The sequence below is a fragment of the Alligator sinensis genome, unplaced genomic scaffold (assembly GCF_000455745.1).
Source record: "Alligator sinensis unplaced genomic scaffold, ASM45574v1 scaffold611_2, whole genome shotgun sequence".
NCBI lineage: Eukaryota > Metazoa > Chordata > Crocodylia > Alligatoridae > Alligator > Alligator sinensis.
The window spans coordinates 2421822-2449812 of NW_005841869.1; the positions used below are offsets into that span (position 1 = coordinate 2421822).

The 27991-nt window shown below is 52.9% G+C and overlaps 2 protein-coding genes across 8 annotated transcripts in view; one reads left to right on the plus strand and one right to left on the minus strand.

Moving 5' to 3' along the window:
• CRB2 (crumbs 2, cell polarity complex component) overlaps positions 1–14096 on the plus strand; it is a 116389-nt gene extending 102293 nt beyond the window's left edge. For 5 of the 7 annotated variants that reach the window (XM_025194257.1, XM_025194256.1, XM_025194261.1 and 2 more), the window contains 7 exons: positions 1024–1974; positions 2884–3446; positions 5288–5453; positions 5813–6680; positions 7502–7618; positions 7715–7841; positions 11244–12819. In XM_025194257.1, coding sequence (XP_025050042.1) covers positions 1024–1974; positions 2884–3446; positions 5288–5453; positions 5813–6680; positions 7502–7618; positions 7715–7841; positions 11244–11471 — 3020 coding nt within the window. In that variant the 3' untranslated portion in view covers positions 11472–12819. Of the gene's footprint in view, positions 1–1023; positions 1975–2883; positions 3447–5287; positions 5454–5812; positions 6681–7501; positions 7619–7714; positions 7842–10418; positions 10793–11243; positions 12934–13996 lie in introns of those variants that run through there. The other 2 variants (XM_025194252.1, XM_025194263.1) reach the window with 2 other exon arrangements.
• Positions 14097–19005: 4909 nt separating this feature from the next.
• DENND1A (DENN domain containing 1A) overlaps positions 19006–27991 on the minus strand; it is a 274774-nt gene continuing 265788 nt past the window's right edge. The window contains 4 exon segments of the mRNA XM_025194283.1: positions 19006–21443; positions 21585–22863; positions 23722–23983; positions 27930–27991. Coding sequence (XP_025050068.1) covers positions 21328–21443; positions 21585–22863; positions 23722–23983; positions 27930–27991 — 1719 coding nt within the window. The 3' untranslated portion in view covers positions 19006–21327.

Genomic DNA, 27991 nt, shown 5'->3' on the forward strand with positions numbered 1-27991 from the left:
CCCGTGGTCCAGTCATGGGTGGAGTCCCACCAGGTCTCCGTTATCCCTATGACATCGTAATTGTTTGCACTGACCATGAGGATGAGCTCCTCCTGCTTATTCCCCAAGCTCCTGGCATTAGTGTACAGGCAGGCAAGTGCCCCCTGGGGGGCTCCTTCCTTGCCCACAGGTTTTACCAAGGCTGGGGCAGGGGTGCGCTCCCTGAAGCGCCGTGATCTGCTGGCTTTGCAAGGATTGCTCAGCGGGCCAGCAGTGGCGGTAGTCCCCCCGTCCCCCAGCGGGCTTCGTTTAAAGCCCGGTGGAGCAGGTCAGCCAGTCTGGCTGAGAAGAGCCTCCTCCCTAGGGGAGAGAGGTGGAGGCCATCTCTTCCCAGCAGCTCGCTGCCTCTCTCGCCAAAGAGCGGGCTGTGGTCATGACAGCCAAAGCCTTCCCGATGACACCGGCGCCACAGTCTTTGGTTGACCACATAGATCCTCCTGTCCCTTCTCAGCCCATAGCCTGAGACTGGGAGGATCGACGAGAACACCACCTGTGCCCCCAGACCCTTAAGCCCCGCTCCCAAATCCCTGTAGCGCCTCATGACCCAGCTGGGAGCGCTCCGAGCAGTGTCATTGGTGCCCACATGAATAAGGAGCATGGGATAGTGGTCTGTGGGTTTAAGGAGCTTTGGGATCCTCTCCGTAATGTCCCGGATACGGGCCCCCGGGAAGCAGCAGACTTGCCGGGCTAAGAGGTCGGGGTGGCAGATTGGCCCCTCAGTCCCCCTCAGGAGGGAGTCTCAGGAGTGTTAGATGACCAGAGGGGCCCACTCCATCTCTGACTCATTTGTGTCCCGTGGGCAGGCAGCAGTAAGTGCAGAGCCCCTTGCTGGCAGAGCTGGGCCCACGGTGGCTACACTGAATGGGAACAGCCCAAAGAGCTGCCTGTGATGGGGAGGAAGGGGTGGTCTGCCCAGCTTGGTACTGCAGGAGAGGGGGCCCCAATCACCTGCAATAAGAGCCTGTTTCTCAATCTCTTTCCCAGGTGTGGAGTGTGCCGTTGACATCAATGAGTGTGAAGATGGCCCCTGCGAGAATGGGGCTGCCTGCGAGGATGGCATTGCTGACTACACCTGCCGCTGCGTCCCCAGCCAGAATGGCACTGTGTGGGGCGGGAAGAACTGCTCCATCCAGCTCACTGGCTGCCAGACACATGACTGCCAAAATGAGGCCCTCTGCACCCCAACGTATGTGGCAGGGAGCCATGGCCACCTTTGCCAGTGCCAGCCTGGCTTCTACGATGCCACGTGCTCAACCCCAACAACCTTCTCCTTTGCCTCCAGGACATTTCTCCCCATTGACATGTCCACAGGCGATTGGAGCAGGAAGGACGGGGCAGGGGTTCCTGTGGCCAGCGTGTCCCTCCGGTTCAGAACCACACTGCCTGATGCCATCCTCTTTTACCGAGGCCAGGAAGAAGCCTACCTGTTCCTGGAGCTCTCTGGTGGCACACTGCATGCAGGGGTGCAAAGAAACAACTCCAAGTCCTCTTTGGCCTTGGAGGGACTGAAGGTTGATGATGGCCAGTGGCATAAAGCTGAGGTTCTTCTGCAGGACTCGGTGGAGTTAAAGCTGTGGCACGAATCCTGTGATGCAGGAGTCTGCCTGCAGAGTGCTGTGGTTGGGGACAGTGCCACTCTGCTCCCACCAGCCTTCCTGAAAGCCTACGTTGGGGGGGTTGATGGCAGCGGGATAGCCAACACCACGCGCAGCCGGCAGGGTTACATCGGCTGCCTGCAGGACCTGCAGGTCGATTCCCAGGCTGTCCTTCCCCTGGATCTCCTTCCCAATGCATCCTCCCTGGCAGCGCTGGGCTGCGACAGGACGGAGTGGTGCCAGGCCCAGCCCTGCTCTCATGGAGGCTCGTGTGTGGACCTTTGGGCGACCTTTAGGTGCAACTGCTCCAGGCCTTATGAAGGTCTCACCTGCTCGTACGGTAAATGTCAAGTGACAGCACTTGGCAGCTCCTTTGGCAACGAATGCTCGGAGATGCTGACACTGGCTGTGAAGCTGCGGGCAGGGCAGAACCGCACCTTCATAGACTAACAGAATCGGAGACATAACATTAAGCTCTTGTAAACAGAGTTAGCCTACAAAGGTGCACATCTATGCTGCCTTCTGCCTGTCCCATGGCTAACTACCTCTCTCTGGGAAGCAGTAGCCTTTTCTGTGTAACCAAAGACTGAGGAAGCAGGTATAAACAGAATTTCCATCCAATCCTGTTCTGTGTTGTGACACTGCAGAGCCAGCTCCTGCTGGCGTGACTGCCAGGTCCACAGCACATGCATTATTCCAGCCAGGGCCAGATGCTCAGACCTCCTCTTTGTGCCAGCTGCAGTGCTTGCAGAAGGGCCGTGAAGTCCGTTCACTTGCCCATCGGGAACTTAGGTGTTGTAGACTAGATGCGCCAGTTGAGACAGCTCTTGAACTGGAAAGCTCGGCTGAGCTCATGCTCGTTTGCATTTTCACATTCCTGCAGGGCTGGTGTTAATTCTGTTGTGCTTCCTATTGCACTCCTCTTCCTGAAACATAGCAGGGACAGACGTGCCTCTGCTGCTGTGGGGCTGGGAGGTTTAAAAAAGCAGCTTTATCACTTAAACTTCCCAAGCAAAACCTGCCATTGGCAGCCCTGCAGACCTGTCCTGTACAAATGGCAGGGATGCTGGCACCCTAAGCCTTTGGGACCGGCTTGCCAGCAGCAGTAGGAGGAGACATGTTCCTTTGGTACATGGCAGGAAGCTAGTCTGGAGGAAGAAAAGCCAAGTGAGGTGCTGTAGCTCGAAACATCCCAAGGCACCTGCGTTGCCCTCCTGCAGAAATGATGTGCCTTTCCTTTCCCTTCCAGAGTATCCGGCAGCAACGTTTGGCCTGGAGGATTCCTCCAGCTTTGCCTCTTTCACGCTTGCAGATAATCCCATGGCCGACTTCAGTGTCTCCTTTTTCATCCGCACGCTGAAGCCAGAGGGCCTGGTGCTGCAGGTCCACGATGGGACCGGACCCTGCCTCACTGTGTACCTGAAGGACGGCCGGCTGCTGCTAGAGACACCGTCTGCAGGCCCCATGGCGCTCTCCGAAGCGCTGGCTGATGGGAAGAGACACTTGGTGACACTCTCCTCCCGAGAAGGAGTAGCTTACGCCAGTCATTCAGACAGAGAGGTGGAGCTCGGGCACCTGGGTGTGAAGCCTCTTGCAGCTGGCCACGAGTTGTATGTTGGTGGGCTTCCTCAGCAAGAAAGCATGGGGACATGGGGAGGCTATTTTAAAGGCTGTCTTCAAGACATCCAGCTCAACAACCATCGCCTGGAGCTTTTTGCTCATCAGGCAGACAACTACAGCCTACCACGGGAGGCGTATATGGGACGAACTACTGGCCTCATGCAGGGCTGCATCTCTGACGACACCTGCAAGGTAGGAATGCGCTGTTCTCTCTGCACGGGTGTGCGGGGCCTGATCACAAGCAAATGTGCAGGGCTACAAAACTATGGGTGTGATGTCTGGGAAAAGGTGACTATTTAAGTGCTAATGGAAGGGCAGCACCTTGGAGACTAAGTAGTTCAGAGAGGCATGCACTTTCGTAGGCAACAACCTGCTCCATCAGATGCTACAAATGGTGATAGCACCCAGCCCCTCAGCACTTCCCTAGTCCACTGTCTCCTGCACACACGGCAGCCTCCTCGGGGGCCGACACCTGGTGCATGCAACCTGTAAGCACCGCCTGCCCCCAGGCCCCTCGCAACACCCTTGTACCCTCTAAGCCCTTCCCCCCAGAGACGCTCCAGTCTCCATCCCCTGGCAGTCTGTGATGTTAGTGACAACCGAGTCCAGCACTACTTGGGCAGGGCGTCTCTGGGTGTCCTGAAAGGAAGAAGCTCTCTCCTCCCTCCTGTGCTGGATGGTGCTTCTCCCTGCCCCACCTGCCTGCCTTCCCTGCAGCCCTTGCAGGGAGGTATTGCCGCTCCTCCCTGGTGTTGTTTCCAGGGACTTTTTGATACTTGCCTCCAGTGTTTCTCACCCTTCCTTTTGTGCCTCACAGTTTTGTTCCCACCTGCACCTGCAAACTACAGCGAAGGTATTTTCATAGGTTATAATTAGCCAGTGTTTGCAGAGCACTTGGAGAAGGGGAAGTGCTATCTAGGTGCTAAGGATTACTGTTATGATGTGCTGTGTTCTTATGCCACCGAATGTCAAATGCTTCAGTTAAAGGAGATGGAATGAAACCTGCAGGGATTGGCACCTTCTCTATTTGTTTTTAATGACTTAGAATTGGCCTTTAGCTCAGGACGGCTATTCTCAACTGCACACAATTAATCGCTAATTATCTAGTACTATCAGACTTCTTGGTGCATCAGTAGCCAGTGTTTTCCTTGCTGTCTTCTTCATGCTACCAAAGGAGTGGGCAGCAAAGGAGAGGCTGTTCCCAGAAGAAATGGCCCTAATGTCACACGACAGGTGTAGTATGGAACATCTCCCGCTTTTGTGTGTGGCATGTGACCATCAGTTCATCCGGGTCTCGCTCCCACGTCGCTTCCCTCCCGTCTCATTCTCGCCCCTTTCTGTGACAGGATGGCTTTTCAAACACGAGCACTGTGCCTGTGTGTAGGAGCCAGCCCCTGGGCAGAGCCCCCAGCAGCACCAAGTTAGGCAGCTGTGTGCTCTGCCCTGACCACATGCATGCCACAAGCAGAAGCCAACCAAAGGCACTAGGCTGTGGCAGGTGACTAAGTTCATAGCCTGCAGCAGGCCAGAGCTGTTTCCCCTTGGCACCTGTGACTGAGTGCCACTCATCGATAACATGACACGTTACTCCACAGAGACCCATAAACCCCAGAGGGGACCCCAAACCCAATGTACCGGTCTCCAAGCATTTGCTGGAGCACATGGGATTGCCAACCTTCCTGGGGAGACAGCCACTTCAGCAGAGAGAACAGTCCAAGTCAGAGGTCCACATGGAGGATGCCCTGCCAGTAGCTCTTGCCCTCCTAGGTGGAGGCTGCCCCATGCTGAGGGCATCACCACTGCAGCAGCAGGACATGCAGGCAGAAGCAGGATCACCGGACAGGACGAGGCTGCTCAAGTCTCTGGTCCCCCCTCTAGGCTGTCCTTGTTTTAATCAGCATCACTCCTCTCTCCTTCTCCATCTCTGATGTCATTCAAACTCGTCCTGGCTGTCGAGCTCCCCTCTGTCCGACTCTTTCTTCTAGCCACAGGTGAACTGGCCCCTCCTGAACAAAGCTCTCCTTTTTTTCCAGTCCAAGCCGTGTCACAATGGCGGTGTGTGCACTGTCACCTGGAATGACTTCAGCTGTAGCTGTCCAGCAAACTTCACAGGGAAAACCTGCGAGGAAAGAGTCTGGTGTGAAAGTGCCCCCTGTCCCAAAGCCACCGCCTGCGTGGATGTCCCGGCAGGCTATGTCTGTAAGTGCTGAGGGAAGCTTCCTAGCGGATCGGCTCTTGCTTGTCAGTGTTCCCACCTACACAGTTGCTATAGGTAGAAGGGAAAGCAAGGCAGAGACAGAACTGGCCTGAGTGTGATGCAGGCCGTGGCCTGTCTCAGGGGCCTGTCCTGGATCAGCCTTCACCTAGTGGGTTGCAGTTTTCTTCTTCTAGTTTGACATTTCCTCACTGTGCCAGACCTCTTGCTACTTGCTGCATATCCATCCATCCATCCACGCTGCATACACATCCACTTTCAGACACAAGTGGTACTTCAGTGCCTACAGGCCAGGTAAGACTTGGGCTTCCCAGGTCCCTATTACTATCTCCCTTCCCTGCAGGTCTGGCGAATGCCACGTTTTATGGCCACGCTGCCACCGAGTTCACCACCAACGCTTCGGTGACCAGAACACTCAGCAGCGTACGCTTGGACTTCAGAACCAGGGACACGGATGCCATTTTGCTTCGGGCCACTGAAGCGGTGGGCTCCCTCCAGATCGCCATCCAGAACTCCTCGCTGCTCGTGGAGATGAGCAGTGGGAACAGCATTGAGGGCGCCAGCTTCCGGAGTCGGTTGCCTGTCACCGACGGGGCCTGGCACACCGTCTCTTTGACCATGGAGGAGCCGTCGGCACTTTCTTCACGCTGGCTGGTTCATTTGGACAGTTCCATGAATGCAACTCTCCAGGGCAGGGCTGGGGACTTGGCTTTCTTGAGGACCAATGCACTGATTGTGCTGGCTGAGAATTTCACAGGCTGCCTTGGAGAAGTGACCATTGGGGAAATCCACTTGCCCTTCACTGCCCACCTCCCTTACCCTCAGCCCGAGCAGTTCCTGCAGGCTGGGGGCAGTGCCATTCAGCTGGGCTGCACGGGGGCTGATGTGTGCGGGTCAAGTCCTTGCCTCAATGCCGGCACTTGTGAGGACCTGTTTGATTCCTTCCGCTGTGCTTGCAGCACAGGGTGGGCAGGCCCGCTCTGCGAGGCCAACATCGATGACTGCCAGGCCAGCCCGTGCGTCCACGGGACCTGCGTGGATTTGGTGGCTGACTTCCAGTGTGAATGTGCCCCGGGATTTGTGGGGAAGAAGTGCGATGTGGACGTGGACGACTGTGGGCAGCACCAGTGCCTACACAGCGGGACCTGCGTCGATGAAGTCGCCGGCTATTCCTGCAAGTGCCTGCCAGAGTACTCCGGCCCACGCTGCGAGTGAGTGCCTCGCTCAGGTTGCTGGCACTGTGGGGAATGGGACAGTCCCTGGAGGACTGGGGTTTGCCTTTGCGAGAGGTTAGGAAAAGCAGTGTGGTGCTGAGCGGGTCTCACTGATCTCACCGGGTGGAGGGAGATGTCAGCACACAGCTGTGACCTGCAGGTGTCCTGGTGGCCTGGCATGCTTTGCCAGGTGGTATTCCATGCTTTACCACGGACAGGGTCCAGGCACGCTGGAGTGGCCTGTGGTGCTAGACCTGGCCCCAGAGATGGCCTCCTGGGTGGAGGGCAGGAGAGGGGCAGTCTGAGATACATGAACGAATGTACCTTTTACACACCTGCCTGGTGCCACACGTGGCGATTTACATGCTGCAGCGCTTGCCACTGTCTAAACTGAGCACATCTTCCCAAAGCATCTGTCCCTGCCGTGGCAAACAGCATCCCTTTCCCTCAACCTCCTCAGCAGATCCAGCAGTGACAGCGCACCTCAGAACTGCTGCCTCTGCCCTTTGGCCTTCTCTGGGGAACGGTCGGGCAAGGGCAGCAGGCAGGCAGGCGCCCTGTCTCCTATGGTGCTCACCGAGGCAGTTGTAGAGAGTCCCAGGCCTGACACAACCTACAAGTGTTCACACACCATCACGGTCCTGCCTCACTGCTCCAAGCTCAGCCCTGGGAGGAGCTCTCAGAGGTCATCTCAGCTGAGATGGTCCCTAACTGGCTCCGGGGCATCCTCCACCCAGCACCACACGTGTAGGTACATGTGTGTCCGTGTACGTCGTGTTGAACAGGACATCAGTAACAGCCGTCTCTGCTTTTCCCAGATGGCCGTTTCCCCCCGAACAATGCGGCAAAAACTTCACCTGCCTGAATGGTGGCAAATGCACCAGTGGCCCGTGGGGAGCCAACTGCACCTGTAAGCCGGGTTTCACCGGACGGAAGTAAGTGCTGCCCCGATGCGGTCCAGGGCACGTTGTTGGATTAGTGGCAGGCAGGAGACGCTTGTCATTTAATTCCCATGCTCTCTCCCCTTGCAGCTGTCAAATTAATATCAATGAGTGTGATCCAAACCCGTGCCAGAATGGAGGGACATGCCAGGACGCGGTGAACAAGTACGAGTGTGTGTGCAGTGCAAGCTACACAGGGGAGCACTGTGACATTGATGTAAGTAGCTCCTTCCTCCTCTTGCTACCGGCAGGCCCCCTCTCCTTTACTAACCGCTTGGGCTGTTGGGAGCAGAAGCAGCAATTTGGCCAGTCGGAGGAAAGTTGAGAATCCTGATGCCAGGGTTCATCCCCAATAACCTTCCTCTGACATGTTTTACACCCCTACATGCATCCAGCTACAGGGAACTAGCAGGCTTGGCTGGGAACTCAGCACAGAGGTGGCTGGTGAGCAGGGAGTCAGTAAGCAGCCTGAACATTAGCCTAGCCCCTGGTTTGTAGTTTGCAACATGGTACGTAAATGCAGCAGCTATTTTTCAGTGTCTGCCTGGGCTGCCATGAAGCCAGGCTCCTTGGTGCTCTCAGCCCCTTAGGCAGTACCGCTCTGTGGGCAACGCTAAAGCAAGCTGCATCTGAGCCAGAGGCAGGCAGGGCTGCATGTGAGCTCACTGTGCTGCAAGTGGACACCCGAAGCATTCATTACAACCGTGCAAAAAGGAAACATGGTTGTATCCGAAATACCGGGTCGGATAGGAGTAAAGCTGGGAGGGATATGCCCGCAAGGTTTAGACCTTGAGGCCACCATAGCTCTCTAGCTGGACTCTGAAATTCACTGCAGATTTTTTCAGATTAGACAATAAGTATGAAAAGAACCTGACCTGGAAAGAAAAGCTGCTACCATCACCACTGAGACCAGAAGTGTTTTGCTAACGGAAACCCAACTAAATCCCAGGAAAGCCAAAAGCTGTGGATTTAAGGGAGAAACAAACACAGTTCTCATACACCTGCCAGCAGGACGACTGCTACTGAGAACAATGGTCTTAGCAAAGCTGTTCTATATTGCGTTGCTGCTTACTCAGAGCTTGTGTCCGTGGTGCAGGGTTGAGTGTTAACACTCCTGACTTGCTAACCACTCTGCCAGTTCACGCTGCAAAACTGGGAAGGACTGTGCTAAAGCAGAGTAGAAAGCAGCTTCCTACATGGTTTACTCCCTTCACTACCAGCTACTGTCTCTGACGCCACTTGCATGGGCAGGGAGCGTGCGGTCCCCTGGGAATGTACTAACCCCAAATGCATGGAAAGCAGGTTTCACTGCTGTTGCTGTTATCAATGCATGTGCCCTGCGGAAGCCACTCTACCTTTCTGATCTGCATGCCAAACGCAGCCAGATGCTCTGAGCCATCTCTTCTGTCACAGGATCCTGCCTGCAATTTCCTCTATTACTGTTTGCCATCTCTTCCCTATTGCATCGTTTTCCCCTTTTGCCATTAGTTCATCGTGCCCATGGTGGGGAAGAGGGTGTTACCGATGGCACTAGTTGCCATGAATTTCTCCTAAAACATACAGAGTCTGTTCTTCTGGACTTGTGAAAGGCTGAGCCTAACTCTTGGCACTCGTTGTGAGTTTGAACTATGCAGGAGGAAGCGGTAGGGAGGTGTATATGTAAAGGGTAGCAGCAGCTCAGCTCCGACTGTCACCCCTTAGAATGAAAAGGGGCCAAAACTGCTGCCTGACCTGCACCTGCTGGAGCCTCCTGCCCAGCGTCCTGGCTCCAGCATCACACGTCCCTATTTTTAAACACGTTCTCTCCCCTGCGCTCCCACGCAACAGGCCAGGGAGGTGGCAGACTGCACGCACAGCGCGAGCAGAGGTGTTTAGTCTTCCAGCAGAACTTCTCTCATCTCTTCCAGCTTCAGACCCTGCTGGTTGTAACCCGACAGGTAACCACATTTGAGCCTGGTTGTCCTTGTAAATAAAAAGACTCTTTACTGAGGCAACTCCCAAGAGCCCACAACGTTTCTGCTGTTTCCTAATCCCCTTTTTTGGCACCTTTGATGCTGAAGGAGCCACACAGCCATACGCTAGCTTCCTTCAGCACCCGGGGGTTGTCTTCCAGGTCTCTTGTCCAAGTACGGAGCAGCTCACAGGTGCCTGTCATGAGAGCAGAGCATGAAGTGAGCACAGCTGCTTTACTCCTTTCTGCCCCAGTGGGAAGGAGAAAGGGTAGCACCTGAAATTCCCCATTAGACAGCATCTGCCTAGGCCTGCTCTTGAGGCATTTCTTAAAGCTAGGAACTGCCTAAGCTTTTAAAAAACACAATTCCCATGTAAGTGGCTGAAGATCACACTTCAGCAATGCTCAGCACAGAAGCTATCCAGCCATAGGCACTGAGAGCTGGCCGTTTGTCATTTAAATATTTTAAAGCCTCTTGTTGTTCTTGTGCCTTGCGAGGCTCCGGTGCGGTAGAGATGGTCTTGCTCTGCTAATTCTTGCTTTTGTACCAGGCAGCCTTTCCTCTGGCTCTCAGCTCTATTAAATGCTGAGCCCTGCAAACATCTGTTCTTAGTCAGCTTATGGTAATCTATGTCCCAGATACAGTTCTGCAAGGAAGCTCTCAGACAGAGGCCTGTGGGTTTAATCTTGCTGCGGCAGAAAGCTTAAGAGCTATATAAACTCTTAAAGCACTAGCAGAGGAATTGCTAAACCAGCCATCCTTGCCATCCCTCTCTGCAGAAGGGGCCTTCCTCGACTTACCTCCATGTTTTGTCAGCTTCTGACAGCATGGTTTTTGTCTAGGCATTTGGTTCCCACCCAGCACGGCCCACCCAGCCGGCAGTTAGTCTGCATCTCCTCACAGTACAAGACCCCCAGCCTGGGTCCTGGCTGCGCAGGCAGCCACATCTCCAGGACCTGCCCCCAGTGACAATCCATACGTCAGATTAAAGCCTTTTGTAGGAGCGTATGGAGCCTGTGAGGTTAGTTGGACCATTTCACTTCTTCTAACCATCTCTGATGCGCAGCCCAGACTCTAAGCCTGCTTTTGCTAACAAAAACAGGTGTTCTTCCTTACGGGTTCATTCAGACTCTGTCCTCTGTAGTTGTTTTCTAGCCTTGGGATCAGCCTCACGAGTTGCATGCGGTTAGTTTTACTCTGTCGGCTCTCTCCCCAGCTTAGCACCCCCTCTCTTCTCTGTTCTTGCAGCCGGCCTGCCCGAATTAGCAGTGTTGTTAACTATCCCACTGGTGACGCTCAGCTTTTTGCGTCCGATACACACCAAGGTGAGGGACACTGGCCTTTTTGAAGGCTGAGAACAGCCGCTGATCAGTGCCCATGTGCATTAATGAGCTCAGGCACGTGGAGAGGCCGTTAGGCAATGATCCTTCAGTCCTCAGCTGGCTGGTTTGGTGTAAGAAATGTGCATGCAGTGTGATGGCAGACTGAGGACTGAGCCAGCCCAGCATTTCCCTCTGCAGCGGCCCTCCAGCCCCATGATTTCCACCTCTCTGCGGGCCAAGGCATTGCCAGTTTGGGCTCCTGTGACTTCCCGAGCATGAATAAGCTGCACTCGGTTCCCTACAACGACTGGGCTCTTATTGTGTCTTCATTAATTTCTTTTACAGAAAGGGACTCCAGGTGCTTTCTTCCCATTCCCATTACTTGAAGTAGCTGTCCCTGTAGCCTGTGGCTGTTTACTCCTGGTTATTATTGGTCTCATATTCATGATTCTCACTGCAAGGAAGAGGCGCCAGTCAGAGGGAACCTACAGCCCCAGCCAGCAAGAGGTGGCAGGAGCGCGCTTGGAGATGGACAGTGTCCTGAAAGTGCCACCAGAAGAACGCTTAATATAGGTGTCGCCACGGCAAGGAGCTGCACGCCAGGGTCTGCTTAGACCTTGTGACTTTTCCAGCACTTGCTCCAGCAGATCCATGCGAGCTCAGTCCCTCTGAGGCATGGCGACGAGGCCGTGGACTTACAAGTGCCTGGAAGATTGTTTTAGCAATGGCTGTTCCAGCTGGCTCACTTTTCACTGTCAGTTGTGCACTGCTGGACTCCTGGCTCAAAATGAGCTTTTTACCCTCCTCTCCTCTGGACTGTCCCTCTTCGACTAGCATAGGAGCTGTTTGAAGCCATTCAGGTGTTTGCACCTGGTAGGAGATGTCCCTAGCCCCACTGTCACACCGCACTCAGATTATTAAAGACTACTTCAAAAGACGAGTAATTAGGCACTACAACAACAGCTTATGCTTACGTTGCAAAGAAAACTAGCTACTTTCTTGTTAGAGCTGGAGAGGTGTAGAGGATATTTATGAACAGACTGTATACGCTGTTTAATTTCCCCAACTTTTCAAACCAGTTTCAAGCCAGTTGGGATGAGTGGTAGAAACCCCCCCTGCACCATTTCCACAACAGCAACAGCAGCTGTGAACTCCTGCCTCCTGACACACGCAACGCTGGAAAGAGCTGTCAGGAACTACTGCCATCATTGCACAATCGACGTGTTTTATCAAGTGACCGCTGCCTGGGGTAAAGCCTTAGACATTCCCACGGGTACCGCACAGGACGTGTGCAATCGCAGCCCCGACTCGGAGCAGGAGCTACGCGTTCCTGCCGTGCTTGTGGCAGTTCAGTGCCTAACGCCAAATGCCTGACCTTTTCCAATTCTGAAAGGGTTCAGTAAACATGTGTGGAGTGTCAGACAGGAGCACATTCATCTTGGCCCTTGGGCAGTCCCTGTAGGCTACAAAATGGACGGATGGGGACTGTGCTGCCCCACAGACAAGGAGGGGGAAGCTGGGCATTTGGTAGTTGCCTAAAGCAGGTGGTTCTCCCATCAGCAACATGAGATGCTTTGCACAAAGCAGCTTTCGCATGCTCTGAAAATCACGAGAAAATGGTTTGTTCTTCTCGCTGGCCTGGAAGTGTTGCAAAACTGTGCTTGGGAAGTGGTAAGGGGGCAGGGAGGAAGCAGCTTTGATTTTTTTTTCTGGTGGGAAATATTACATTTCATGAAGATGAGCTCTGAGAGTAATGGCAATAACCCTGTTCCATCACAGCAGCCCGTGTGGGCACATCTTAGCAACTCTTCGGTTGTGGGCGCAGTCGGGGCTGCGGGGGCAGCTCTGCTCCTGGCAGTTATTGCAGGCTCAGTGATTGCCATGAAGAAAAGGAGAGCCACTCAGGGAACGTACAGCCCCAGCCGGCAAGAGAAAGACGGTGCGCGTGTGGAGATGTGGAACGTGATCAAGATGCCCCCAACCGAGAGGCTGATATGAGGACATTCCCAGGCACCAGCTCTGCCGCAGCACTTCTGTATGTATTTGCTGAAGTCCGAGATGCTTTTTTTAGGGCGTTCCTGTTCCTCTGTAGCTTCTCTAGGATGTGGGAGGAAAAACCTAGTTTGGGGTTTTTGTGGTGGTTGTGTCCTGACTCCTGCAAACTGTAAAACCACTGGGGCAGCACGGGCAGCAGAACAAACGAACGCTTCGCAGGGACTATGCAGAGAACTGTGTCTAGGCAAAATGCGCTGCAGCCTACGGGGGTGCTCGGCCCCAGCAGGAGAACAGAGGGCAGGGGCCAGCGCTACGATGCCCCTCCTTTTTCTGTCCCTTTGGCACCTGATGGCTCACGTCAGCAGCAATTCTCTCACTGCCACGGAGTCGGCACAAACCTCACGTTGAGCGTTAGTAGGTGACAAACAGCAGGTCAGGGAGTCTCACTAACAGAGGAAGAGTTTCCTACCTTCATTACTGAGTGCAATCCCAAAACCTACGTGCTAGGGGCAGGATTTCCCTCTCGCACCATGGCAAGGCCGGACAAGCGACTGACTTGTGGCAGAACTCTCGTAGCTCCCGTGCCGCTGTTCTTCCCAGTTACAGCCAGTTACATTATGGAAAATTAAACGCCCCTGCAGGTGGTAGGCACTTGGACTAGGCTTAGCCTTAGGAAAGGATCCACTAGGAGTATTTGAACTGCCTTGAAATGAATTGCTGATCCCATTACTAAATTGTTCTGAGAATTTGGATGTATACCGCAGCGGATCACTTTATTTGATCAGCATTTACCGCAGAGTGGCTCTGAGCTGCCTGGATGCCACTTAGCTGTAACATTGCTCACCCCGAGATCTGCCAGAGTCGATGCCTGACTTCAGGACTCCACCAGAGCTGCCCCGCTACGACTTGGCCCTCGTGCATGAAGGTGACACTTGCCCGCAGAGGGTCAGCAGCAGGCCTTTGCATCACCAGCTGCAGTGCTCTCGGGTTGGGGTGGCCCTGCACGAAAGGGGATGCTTAGCCCCACGTAAGAAACGTGGTAAACTTTAACAGGCAAATAAGTTGTGGTGGGTGAAACCTGCCACTAACTCCTCACTTGCCAGGTTTCTCTGAGGACATGCACGGTTTCCTGCATCTCCCTGCTCCTCCTCCTATCGCTGTCGCTGCTGGGTGCAGCTTTCCCTCTTCATCACCGTATGCCAGGGACTGTGCAAACAACTGATATGGAGCAGGCTCACAGAGGTCTGAAATAATTAACATTTCATCATCTTTATAACAAATACTGGTTAGGAAGATTTTACACAAGTATCTGCTCTTCTCTAGAGAGCTCAGAGATGTGAATCCACACACACCACACGATGCCACTGGAGAAAGTCCTACATGAATTTTGCTTCTTGAAAGTATTTAACTGTTGCCATGAATATTTCTGGATTCTAACAAACAAAGGGAAGGGTACTAAAACCAGACAGTGAGCCAGGCCACTTACCAACCCTCATCATCCAAACAATATCAGGCGAAGTTTCAGTCCATGTAGCCCGAGTTACCATTACTGATGAGAGAGACACCTCCGTTGCAGGAATGGTCTGCTCTAACGGTCTGTTTTCTGCCTGCGTTTTAGTGAGGTTTAACTGTGCTGCTTGCAGGTGCTCTGGCAATGGACTGTATCCGGCGCTAGCTGCCGCAGGGAAACTGGTTGAACTCTGCAAGTTATGAGCACAGGGCTGGCCAGTTTGTGGCCAAGCGCAGAAGAGGGTGTGCTTTTAATAGAGCAGCTCCTGCCAGGCAGGCCCTGCAGAGCTGAGCTTCTGGCTGGGGCTCCCCCGCTAAGGGAAGAAATTCACTGCTGGTCCAGCCCTGAGACTGGAATTGCCCGATGGCCCTGAAGCCCCTTCTGACCAGGACAGCGTTAGCAGGCTTGGCTTCCCGCTGGCTGGAGCAGGCCCTGGCTTTCCTTCAGGATGCCCAGGCAAACTTCTCGTCTTTACTTAAAAAGAAATGTGGAAAGAGGACTTGACTGAATTGCTGCTCTTGCAGGGGACAAACAGGTTTGTGTTGCAGCAAACGACCGCTGCAGCACTCCCGCGCTGTCCCTCGAGGAGATACGAATCTATGAAGCAAGCCAGTAGGTAAGACACCAAACACCAGTTTCAGGGCTAGCTGAAAACTCTGCCTACAACCCTCTTCTCTTCCTGGCTCATCAGGAGTGAGAATGCTGCTCGATTTCTTTACAGGGTTATCAAAGTAAATTGACTCTCTTGATTTCTGCAAGCCCCCCGAAATCAGGACTAATGAGAGGTGCGAGACACTGACAAAGTATTTTTAACATTTCTGTGGGTTTTTTCCACTGTGAACTTAATTTTCTTTTGTTATTTAAATTTTTGAATATATTTTTTCACAAAACCGATTTGCTACAGATGATGTTCTTAAAAGACGCTGGGTTCTTCTGTAATTGTAAATCGCATAGACTTGTAAAGATTAGACTGTCCCCCAGACATGATTTGCAATAAAAACCGGTTCAAAACACACCTGGAGACTCATTCCCGGTGGTGTCTCCAGCTCGTCACACACACACAGGCCTGGTGCCTCGGCTGCAAGGCCTTCAGGGTAGCAGCGTGGCCTGTGACCTGTGACCCGGCCGCGCAGGCTGCACCCGGTGATGCGAGGGCAGGCTGGGTCGCTGCTGGCTCAGGCTCTTGCTCAACATTCACGAATGATTTGATTGCAGCACACGGTCGTGGATCAGGACCCCGTGTGCTGTGCAAACAGACCAGAGGTAATCCCGACCCGCTTGTCCGGCAGGCAAACAAGCATGTGCCCAGAGCACGGCAAGACATCCCCAGCCCGGCTTTATCCCACCTCGCAGGTGTAACAGGGTAGTAGCGAAGATGCAGCCACATGGACTTCAGCAGGGGCCGCCCAGATTTCAGTGAAGAGCTGATGGAGAAACTGGGGCCCTTGTGTGTTGGCCGAGGTGAGCAGCTCCAGAGGAGCACTGGGGTTTGGTCAAAGCCCGACCTGCCCTCCTGCTGTTTGAACCCGTGGTCCTAGGGAAGTGTCCTGATAAAAAAACAATGACCCTGCTTTCAGAGGGAGCCTTTTTCCACATGTAAAACATTTCTATTTAAGCAGGAAAAGCTCTTTGTAGACTGCAGAGGTGGGCAGCAAACATTCAGGAACAGGATTAACCCAGCCTTTAAGACTAGGCAACTAGATGGTGGTTGTTTCCCCTTCTGTGAGGAAGACCCTGCCAGGGAGGAACAGCTGGACCAGTCTTCTCTAGTGCCTCTGGGGAAGGCCCAGACCAGCCCTGTCGCTGGGACTGATGCTGTCAGTGGTGACTAATGGCTCCATCTGCGTGGCTGTCAGCAGCGCCACCCGACCGGTTCAGCTGTGCCCTATCTGGCGCAGGCCCATCCAGGCCCGTGATCTCCATTCCCCAATGCCACTACCAGGTGGTTTTGCTGTGGAAGACGCAGATGGCATCACTGCCACAGCTGCAGGACAAGCTGTGAAGCCTTCTCTCCCCCCGAAGACGGCACCGAGCTGCGGCACAGATGCAGCTGAGCAGCCTGTTGAAGTGCGGACGCAGCACAAGCCATTAGAGGCTAGGCCTGGATATGGGCTCAGGACAACCACGCTGCCTACAGGGGACCTCGCACCACGTCGGCATGACACGCAACGCTGCGGGCAGCAGAAGTGTTCGTGGCAGCCGTGCCCCAAACACACAGCAACACCCAGCAAGTAAAAGGCAAGGTTTGGCACGGCAGACCTCACATCAAGACCCAGCGGACAGGTCTCGCAGCCTAGAGAGAAACCGAGTCCCACAGACACCAAGTACCTTGGTGCCTCATGGAAGGCAGTCAGAGCGGCCTGGCAGCGAGCTGTCTGACACGACTGCCGTCGCACAAACAACACGGACAGCAACACACGTGGTCTCTTCTCTGCTGCAACACACACAGCTGTCTGCCTCACCTGTAGGGCACCACGTCCATCACAACACGTGCACACAACAGCGTCGCACAGCAGCTCTGGAGACCACACGTTTTCATCCCAGGCTGTCTGTGCAGAGATGTAGAGACCTTCATGCTGGGAAGCGAGTGCTTTTGGATACTTTTGACAGCCACTCTCAGATTGAACAAGGGCTCTGAAGCCCAGAGGCCGTGAGAGGCACCAGCTGACACAGGATGTTGTTCCTTCTCCCCCTGAGCTGCCCAAGAGCGCAGGGAGGGCTAAGCCTTCTGCTTCGGACTGAACAGAGACCCTCATTCCTGTGTTCATGGCTTGTAAAACTTCCCTTTTGCTACATATGAGATAGCTTGAGATTACTTCCATTTCTGGGCTTGGGGCCTCATCCTAAAACTCCATCCCTTATATACCCCAGCTTTTGAGCGAGACTAAAAAAACCATGGACCAGCTCCCAGCAGTGGTTGTATTTCCAGCACAGGATTAGGTGGTCACCCACTAAGAGCCTGGTCTTACCTTCTGCTCCGCAGCTTGATATGTTTTCCTGGAATCAGTATAAAGAAATTAATAGCTCGTTAGTCTAACACTGAATGAGGAGCTCGCTCTGTCAAGCACCTACAACACCTGGGGCCTCCAGTGGGTACCAGGGACGTTTGCAGCAGAGCAGGATCAAGCCTTTCTCACTGATTTAAGAGGCCTTTTACAGGGTGCCTGAGAAATTCAAGTTGGGTCATTACTCAAGCAAGTTAACTGGTAATGCCATCACTTCGCTTTTCAGCTCTTTCAGGAACTGTGCTAAAGGTTTACGAGTAAGTATTAAACCAGGCTTTTGGATGACTGTGCTTACAGCCTACCTGCAACAGCTGGAAGGAATTACGGCGCACAGCTGAATAAACAACCTTACCCGGTCTTCACAAGGCGAAAGCTGTGTGCTGTGCTTCAGCCTCCGATCACCCCTACCGTAATGGATGCTTTCCTTCTAGCAGGCAGCGGCACGCTGACGCAACGACCAAACTCTTCCTCCTGACCTCTGCGGAGACTTGGCAAAACCTGCAATCGTGTAGTTGGGGGGTGGGGGTGGGGAACCAAACTCGCTGTACAGACATAAGGAAAGGCAGGGTGAGCGTGCACCAGGTAAGAGGGACACGCGACCGGCCTGGTGCCAGACCAGCACTGCTCACTCTTCACTTCCAGCCAGGGGGTGAACCCAGGCTGCTTCTGTTTAGAGAAATGCATTTCACTGGAAAAGCTGTGCTCGCTGGCCGTGGGTGGATTCCTACCACCGCTTGTGGGGAGAAAGCCAAGCAGATCCCTGGCTTGTCTCGTTGCTCGCAAGTTCTGAAGCAAGCCAAGAGCTCCCATCACTTGCCAGGATGGCGCCTGGTATGTGCAGTTAAAATCCAGGGACACAATGAGGCCAGGCCATTCAGCAGCAAAATTCTCACCTACCTTCTGCAAACAAAAGCCAGGAGGCAGAGAGAGATAAGCAGGCATCGTAGGATGTGGAAGGAGGAATGCCCGGGCCAACTGAACACCTGCGCTCTGAAAAGGAGGCGCGTGAAGTTCACTGAAGAATGGAGAGAGACTCATGTCTTTGGAGGCAGGACAACACGTTCCTCACCACAGTGAAAAAGCCCTGCGCGGTCTGAATACAATCGTTTGGAAGAGGCAAACAGTCGCGTTCCAGAAAAGTGGAAAAGGAATGGATTCTTCACTGATAATCTCTAAGACTAGCCCTTAAAGCATTTCTGACTCCTTCAGTGGACAAAGCAATAAAGCAGGTTCGCCTGCCCCACTCCTGGAAGGATGGAGAAGAGCACATGTAAGTAAGGAAGCAAACACGAGCATGGCCAACCTGGATGGAAGGAGCTCAGTTGAGCGCAGTCCCTGTGAATTTGCTAGAAGTTTGCTAACTCCAGAGTGCGTACAGTTCTCAGCACGCTAGGTTAAATCGATGCAGATAAATCCTCACACGGGAAACAGTTTTAAACCCCCCAAAAAGGAGCATCAGATCTTTGTCCTGCTACTTAACTATGAGAGCCGACTCTTCCAGCCACAGACTTCCCGCGTACAACCTGCCACTGTCAAATAAGAAGCATGCGAGAAATCTGGTGGCTCAAAGGCGACAGAAAAGTCATGCCATCCGTGATGATTTGATTCTTTTATTATGCTAAACACGCGAAACGGATTCTCACGTTTTCTCACTTCTTGGATTGAATTTGCAAAGATACAAACTTCAGCAAAGTGCTCTCTACTACTCCAAGATCTCTCTCAGGCATACCCAACTTTTTTCCCCCCCCGTCATTAAAATTAAGTGAGGAGTGAATAATACGATAAATCTAAAGCGATACCACCTCTCGGCGTCTCAGAATTGGCCTCTTAAAAATCAAGGAGTGCTTACTTGTTTCCAAAACAATGGCATAAAAGACTGGGTTTTGGAATATGCTATAAAAGGTAGACAGAATAAAATGGGACTGGAAAAGGCTCTGCCATGATACAGAGGTACCCCAGCATTTTCCCACTTAGTTAAAGCACATGTTTAAAAGGAATACTTAATACATAACCAGTGCATAGCATTACAAATAAAAACCCAGGCGTATGTGAAAAATCAAATGGCAATTCATACGCACCATTCCATAGTGCCTGTACATACCCATCACCATTGAGAAGTCAGATCCAGCGCACAGCAGTTAAAGGGGGTCAGATATTCCAGACTGAGGTGCTAATGGCATAGAAACATTCACAGTCTGTACAGCAGCACAAAACACGGCTATTCCTTTAGACTTTAAATATCTGAATTATTTGGAACTAGATTAGATCAAAACCACCTTCCTTTCAGCAAAAAGAAATAATACAAAACAGACTGAGTGGCTCGTAAAAGTAACAGTACTCGACAGGAGTAAAAATAACACTCGTGCAATACTTGGGTCTCCCCAGCTGTTGGCATTTTAGATGTTCCAAGTATTTCTCTCTCGTATTGCACAGGCTCAAACGCACTGACAGCCGTTTTAATACGGAGTAAGAGAGCCTCCAAGGACGTTAAAATAGATACACCGAAGAAAATCCAGATAGAGCATTACAAGAGTTTCCCAGGTGTCCACAATTACTTTTGACTTAATCAAAGGCTTAATGGTGATGTGGTTAACTGTCCTAGAATAGCTTATCTGAAATCAGATTGTGTCCAAGTAAAAATAAATGAGAAAAGCACCACTAGAGGTACACAGAAATGATCACTGTGAGGAAGGAGATGCTGAAGGTAAGCATGAAATGCTTGAGGCCGCTGCAGCCACGGACTAATGCCTCGTAAAATCGCAACGAATGTACCCTTTAACCCTTTGCTGCGTTGCTGGTCTACACGTGATCCCAGACACCACCCCGCTCTGTTTCTCACCGCGCGATGTGTCAGGGAGGGAAACCTTGGTGCGCTGGGATGTGAGCTCAGTTGCGTCCAGGTACCGTGAAGTGTTTCTGTAACGCGGCAGTGACACGCAGCTGTCACATGCCGATATTTGGACACTGCACTGCTTATTCTGCAATACTTTTCCTTCTCCTTTGTATAGACAGCTGTGGTTTCACCGGTCTGAACCCAGGCCTCCTAGTCAATGTACTAGTGTTAAGCGTGGAGAACTAACAAAATGGGATCGCTTATGCCCTGATTTTTTTCTTTTTCATAATAAAATAAGATACTATTACATCCAGTTCAAATACTGCTGCCTATAACATTTATATATAATATTAACATACGATTACAGAAGAACTAAGATATAGTTGACGGACTCCATCAAAAGACACGTTCTGATATCTCTGTCTAAAAATTAAATTGCTGGTGTTTCCAGTTTCCCCTCGGAGACACAGGAGCAAGCCCTGAGCTGCAGGACGCTTTCTCTGTGCTATTAGTTTTGCTGTAACTGGGAATCGTAAGAATTTTATAGCGAAGAAGTCCCTCCCATAGGGCTGGAGGGGATGAAACCAAAAGTCTTCTAACAAAAATTCAGACAAGCGTATAACCCTAAATGAAAGTGTGTGTTGCTAGATTGGCTACTGAACAAACTCCGTTTAAACCCAGTGGATTAACTCAGTATAAACTACAAACCTGGGTTCGTTTCCTACAGTTTACATAGAAAAGCAAAAATGTTGTAAGCAGAATGCATAACACAGAAAAATACCAAACCGAACACTGTTCACACAGGTAGGAAATGCGCACTAGTGCTACGTGCGGTGTCACCTTCCACGCTGTGCAGGGGACTGGGAAAATACAAGGGGAGGAATAAGCAATTGCTGGTTCAGTAGTATCTTGTGAAAAGATTATTTTGGGGGGAGGCGGTGGGGAGGTAGGGGACGGACACATTCAATCTAACCACGTTAAAGCTTTGGCCAGTGTAAGTCACCGGGGCTTTCACTGACGGCAGGCCCGGAGCCAGCGACTGTGCCGAGGAGAAAGCCTCAGCCGGGAAAGTGGCAACGTGGGGGGTTATCCGCACAACTCCAGCCAGCAGCGCTTGTCTGCCAGTCGCGGAGGAGCAGTTGTGTTTCCTGTGCCTGGAGCTGGCTGAGTCGCCCCTTCTACAGGGACAGCTTGTTCTTGTGCTGGCTCAGGAAGAAAAAAAAAAAGAAAAGAAAATGGAGAAAAAATGAAAAGAAAAAAAAATGCCAATCCCACAGGGAATAAGATGTGTTGGGAGCATCATTCAAATGTTTCCCAGCGCTTTCGGAGCTGTTCTACTTTACCTGGGGTGGCCGACACCTCCTGTCTTGTCTTTTTTAACAAATCTTCAAACGGATCCTTTGTCTCCTCAGGCTTTGAGGGCAGTAACACTGACTCGAGGCCCTTAGCAGGCCTGGGGGGAACCAGAGGGGGATCGCTAGAGGGCCTTGGGGCCACCCCTTGCTTGGCATCTATCTTTGAGCCGGACGGGCCCAGCGGTAGTGTTCTGATTTTGGAAGGGCCACTTAAGCGTGCTGGCTGCAGAGAGCTGGTCGGGGACGGGCTATGGCTTTGCTGCAGCAAGGAGCTAGCCTGCGGTGCGGTCGGAGCCTGGCCAAAAAGATTGGGCATGGACAACGTTGAAATGTTTGGCTGAGATCTTTGTGGCTGATAGAAGCCAGAGTTCGGCGCGATGAAACTGGAGCTGTAAGCGTGCCCTAAGGGAGGGAGGAAGGGGCCCCTCGTGGCTCTCACCAGGGTCATGGGCAGGGCTGCTGGCATCGTCTGCGCAAACGGGTTGAGAGATGTCTGCAGAAACGGCGGGGCCGAAGGAGGGTAGGCCAGCGGCTGGGCGAAGGGTGGGGGAGCAGGAGGCGTGAAGTCGTTTGCCGCCGGAGCAAAGCCAGGAGCAGGGCTAGGAGCGGCTGAGCTCTGCAGACTGCCAGAGCCTTGCTGGGAGCCAGCGTTTTGCCAGCTGGTTGTCTTCAAGGGATCCAGGAGATTAAGAAGGTAATCGCTTTCGTTACCTGCATTTTCTGCATTGACCTTGACTGGCTGGAGCATCTCAGTAGCACTGCTGGCGCTGGAGAGGAGCTGGGAGGGGCGAGGAGAATAGTTCACGGCCTGCCTGATTTCTGGGTCGAGGGACATGCTCCCCGATCCAAAAGGCTCCTGCATGCTTTCTGAAACCAGGCCACTGCGCCCTGCAGCCTGGGGGTTCGCAGCTTCTGCGGGCCCTGCCAGCGGCGGGTGTTTGGTGGGCCTGGGTGCAGGGGGCGGGGGAACTATCCCCAGCTCAGGCGTCTTCCTGCCCTGGGGCCTGGGGATGGTGATGTTCCCTTGAGCAGCCAAGGTCACTTCCTCCTTTTCTGCAGGGGCCAGAAGGCTGTCTCTGCTCCGAGGTCTGCGTGGCACCGAGGGGATGTTCCCAAGAGCAGTCAAGGGCCTCTCTGGGGAGCTCTGGGAATATTTGGTAGGAATAGCCATGTCGTCGTGCCCCATGCTCCACAGCTTGTTGTAGGGGTGAGAGAGTTTCATTGCTGGCACAATCCTGCTCCTCTCGGACACACCAAGGTCCATTCTCTGTCAGAAAGCATAAAGAGGGTTAACATCTCCGACCTGGCACGATGCAGAGCAAAGCACAGGCGGGACGACGGGGAGCACCCGAGAGGAAGCTGCCTGCCTGCCATGAGCATCTTCAGGGAAGGGACACGGGGAAAGGCACAGCCTAGGAGTTTGGATGGGAGACTGAAAGCCAGGGCTCTTGGGCTAGCGAGTGGTGACAGTGGACTGTCCAGCTGTTGTGTGCACAGCGTGACACTCATGTTACCGGGCATTTGGGAGCTTTGATTAACCTATGGAAAATGTCCCGAGAAACCTGAATGCAACACGCTCGTCTCCTCTTGCTGGCCTGACAATACGTGCCTTCTGCTCGTCATCGCACAAAGGTGCCACGGGCTCCAGGCTTTAGCTTTGCACTGAAGAAGCAATCAGGAAGCGTGCTACACACAGGAACACTAATTATCCTTCCAACTCACAGACACCACAGCCAGCTTGGAGATGGGGCCATTTAATGAGTGCGAGCAACTCTGAAATGAAGGGAACGTTCTGATCCCCTAAACCCAAAACTTGCATCGGAGACGAGCCTCAGGCAGAGGAGCGGACTCTAGGAACAGGACAAGTACTGCCTACTTTGAAAACAAAGATCTGGGTTTCTACCTTGCTTTTATGTAGGGACAGAAGGCCCTTCCAGGGACCTAGCCTCTCCACTCAGAAATGAACCTTCTGAACGCGCCGGGGAAGCCGGGGTTGGGGGGGAAACCCATGCACTGATGGGGAAACAGGACGTCCTTTCCAACCGGAGGGTAGTGGAGGGAAGGCGCTTTCATTCTGCACAAGTCCCTCCGGCATTTACCATCCTACTCGTACGAAAGCCCGTACCTGGTAATCAAACGTGCATCGTTGCTCGCGCTCGCCCTCCTCTTTGGGGGTCCTTAGGTCTTCTAAACTTTTGGCTTGGCTTAGAGGCTGAGGTTGTGTTTCCACTTCTAAGTTAGTGAAAATGTCCTGCAGGAGGTTGACTTCTGTGACCCTGTCTGGCGTCGGAGGGCTGGGAGGCGCAGCCTCGCTGGCTTTCTCTGGACTGATCACTTCTTCCCCATCGGCGCTGTCGGACTCTTTCAGGGCCCGGTACGGCTGAGGCCTAAGAGACAAGAGTGCTTTAACATCTCACATTTAGAAGTACTTTCTTTCCAACCCTTTTCAAAGCATGCAGTGTTTCAAACTAGGTCACGAGTCCCCTGGAGCAGCCTCAGCGTGGATATGACACACCCATCACATTACCCTACACAATATCCCCCTTAATGTGTGTGTGGGGCGGGGGTCTGGCTGGGGCCCACTGCGTTGGGTCCAACTCTGAACTCCCTCGACTTGCTTCCCTTCCATTGCACACGACACAAACACAGGGCGCTACGTCGTGTTGTTTGGACACTGCAGCCTGCAGCTCGTGGAGCGTACCCACGTGAGCCGGCTACTGCCGGACAGCGCGAGCTGGACACGTTCTGCGGCCCGCACGGCGCTGGGCTGCAGCAGACTGCCCCAGCGGAGCGCTCACTATATCCACGCAGGCAGCTGACGTGGTCTGGACTGCAGGGCGGACACGCACTTAGCTAGAAAGACTCAGGTTTGAACCGGCACAGTTGCAAAGGCTGTTCTCCAAGGTATTGCTATTGCTGTATAGAAGATCTCCGCTCTCAAGCAGCTCCACCGAGCTACTTTCACTACAGATACTGCTTGCTTCCTGCTGCTCTCTTAGCTGGGCTAATGAAATAGATAAACCCACGTGGTTGTAATGGACCTTTTCAAAACACATTTCAGTAAATGCATGTCTCTGAAAAGAGCAGCCTAAGTTTACCGGCGACCCTTCTGTTTTCTTGATAATCGTTGCACTAGATCAAGAAGAAAAGGTCACAATTATTTGTCATCTGTGCAACCCCTCGACAGAGGGAGTATAGTGAAGTTAGGCTTTAAAGGGGAAACTGCCCAGTTAAATATCTTAATTTCTCTGCCCACTCTCTTGCTGCTTGCTCTTTGCCCATCTCTTGGCGAGCCTGACAGACAGACCGGGCAGGGACACGTTCTGGCGCTCACATCTAGCGCAAGGCTGGGTGGCTGTAGAGGAACGTTTTAGCCGACCAGGCACACTTCTGTTTCAGTCTGAGAGAATCTCTCTTTTACACAAGTCTAAACTCCGGAGGAAATACTGTCCGGAGGAGCGAGCGTGAGCAGAGCTAGCAAGGCGAGGGCGACAGACAGGCCCGACCCGTGACTATCATTTCAAACAAAGGTTACCGAGCAGGGAGCGATGGGAAAGCAATGATGGTGCTGTTACAGACCCAACGAGCAGAGCTACGTGGCAGTAGGAATAATCGGACATCAGCTTTGTGCTGTGAGCCCACGTGGGCACGGTGCTGCTAGACCCGGCTGTTAGAGAGTCTCAGCAAGAAAGGGCAATTGCAAACGCTCCCTCGTTCCTCACACAGCTACTGTCCCTCGCTTCCAGCTAACTCAGCACAGGATGCAATCCAGGGTATTTTCCTCCAGTAATTGGGAATATTGCGCGCTGTGTCGATGATTATACTGGTGTCGTCTTATCAAGAGACAACGCAGTCCATTATGGAGAAATCTATTTTACATTTAGAGCCCAGGCCGGGGTTAGCAGAGCGCACTTCTCGTGTGCACCTCAGCAGAAAACAGTCCTCCAGCACCACTTGATTTGCATGTTGCTTCTGCGTGCAGGAGAACAGCAGCATAATGTGCGCCCAATTAATCATAAGAACTGACACGCATTTCTGCCGTGATTGGCACTTGACTGGCAGCCGGTCTCACCATGCCATTTAAACAAGGGTTTAGATTAAAAGACAATATTTGTGAGCCCCCAAATAATAAAAGGTAATGTGGAAAAATGCTCCTCTCCCCACAGAAGCATGGCTGTGTGAAATCCACCACGCACGTTCATGAGCACAACACATCTCGCCTCATTCACCGCCACGCAAACGCCCGGCACTCAGCCATCAGCACAGGTCCGAGGAGGTGTGGGGGTAGGACAGCCGTCTGATCCCCCCGTCCTAGCAAGGAGCTGCTCATGCTCCAGCGTGGAGACCCACGTTGACACGCAAGGAGCAGGCTGGTGAGGAGTGAACTCGCGGAATGGAAATGCAGACTTGTGTGACGAGGGCGGCTGAGGACACCAGATGGGGGTGATGAATGTGGAAGCGCAGGAGCGAGTTGCACCGATTTAGGGCCGACGCCAGCAGGCTTTGGATCAGAGCCTTAGTGAAGGAAAGCGTAAGCGAGACCTCGAGAGACAGAAGTCACGATTTGGTCTCTACCCTCACATCCAACACACACCCGAGACCTGCAAACCAGGTGGTGCAGGGGAATCCTGGTGGGTCATTTGTAAATGAAACACTTCCACGACCTCCTCCTACCCAAGCACATGTGTGGGAGCTCCCCTCCAGCCCCCAGGCTGCACAGGCTCTTAAGTCTCTTCTCACCCTGTCCCTGTCCCTGTCCGTCTGGTGTGATCTCCCCCTTCTCGGTCTCTGAACCCCACCTCCAAATCTTCAAATCGTCCGCTGCCCTGACGGCTATTACATTTCTTCCGACTCGCCTAGCGCTACTTGCTCATCTCAGAGCAAAGTCAAACGTCGTGGTCGTAGTCTGGTGACTCCAGGTTTCGTCTTTCTATACATACAAGGTCGACAGACCACAATTCGGGTAATCTTTAAGAGAGCACCATCTTCTGGACGTAACCACATTCACATCCTCAGAGAAACGCTCCGAGCTGACCGCACACCAATCTCTCAGTGGTGGAAGCGGCCCAAGATCCATTGCTGTCCAGCTTTCCGTACGCCCTGCTCTTGCGGGAGCTGTGCTAGTACAAGAACAGGCTCCCTCGCCATGTCCTGGCAACACCAGAAAGCAGACGGCACTGCGAAAACACACAGTGCTGCGGAGGGTTTACTTCTGAGGAAGTTCAGGTCTGGTCTGAACGGCTCCTTGGACCAAGGCCTCGTGGTGGGGCTGCTTTCGAGCAAAGTATGCTCCCAGACCCAGCAACATACACGCGAGAGAGCCATTTGCCACAGGTCGTTCAAATTATTCCCAATCTCAAACATTTTGCACATTCACCTTATGAACCCCCCAACCCATGGAAGGGGCGTGTTTCTAGCATGGCAGCCTTCAGAGGATTTCAGAATCCGTGCGCTGACGCCCAAATATCCCGGTCCCCACAACAGGGACGTATAAGCTTAAATGGTGAAGTGGACATCTACACTCTGGTCTAGGGACGTCCCCCGTTTGAAAACTGAGCTTGAATTACAGAGGGTTGGAGATTTGCTGAACTGTTGGTGAATACTGTGGTGGGTGCGAGACGCACACAAAACACTCACATGTGCACGGGTTAAATAAACCTGCACAAGGACACAAGCCTCCTCCCGCACCAGAGCCGTGTGCCTGTTGTGAAGAATGGCATCTGGGACCAGAGCTGACAGCGGAGTTTAGAAAACCGGAAGGTCTCACTGCAAAGCACTTCATACGAAGTCAAGGGCACAGACAGCTCGGCATTTCCTGGGCACTCGGAGATCAAGCTGCGCGCTGGGATGTCCCCGGGGCAGGAGATCGGAAGTGTCGGGGCCCCGGCACACGATGGCACAGAGCTGAGCGGGTCGCGTTGGAGGCAGCCGACGAGCACACAGAAGCAAAGCTCACACAGCAACACAAAAGCACAATTAACACTGTACTGGGGAAACGGTGCAGGACAAAGGGTTGGAGGAGGAGGGCAGCACCGGACCAGGATGCCAACCAGAGGGCTACCTCCAAGAGCCCAGCCAAGCCGAGACAAAACGATAAGCTGCGCATCCCAGACCGGGGACAACACACGGTGCAGTGCTTCATGCAGGACACATGCTCTCGCATGCCTCGGAGTGTCAAAACAGGCAAGCAGGAGAAATGCACATTCATCGAGTGCTACAAAAAGATCCCCAAAGCCTTTTACAGCTCCCAAGTACAGAAGCAGGCAGCCCTGGCTAGTGCAGATATCGCAGTTCAAAGATTATATTAATACAATGAAAGAATAAAGAATAGACCATTCAAAAGGACCAGAGAAGAAAAAGTTTTCAGAGAAGCCAGAGACAGGATCCTCTTCCTG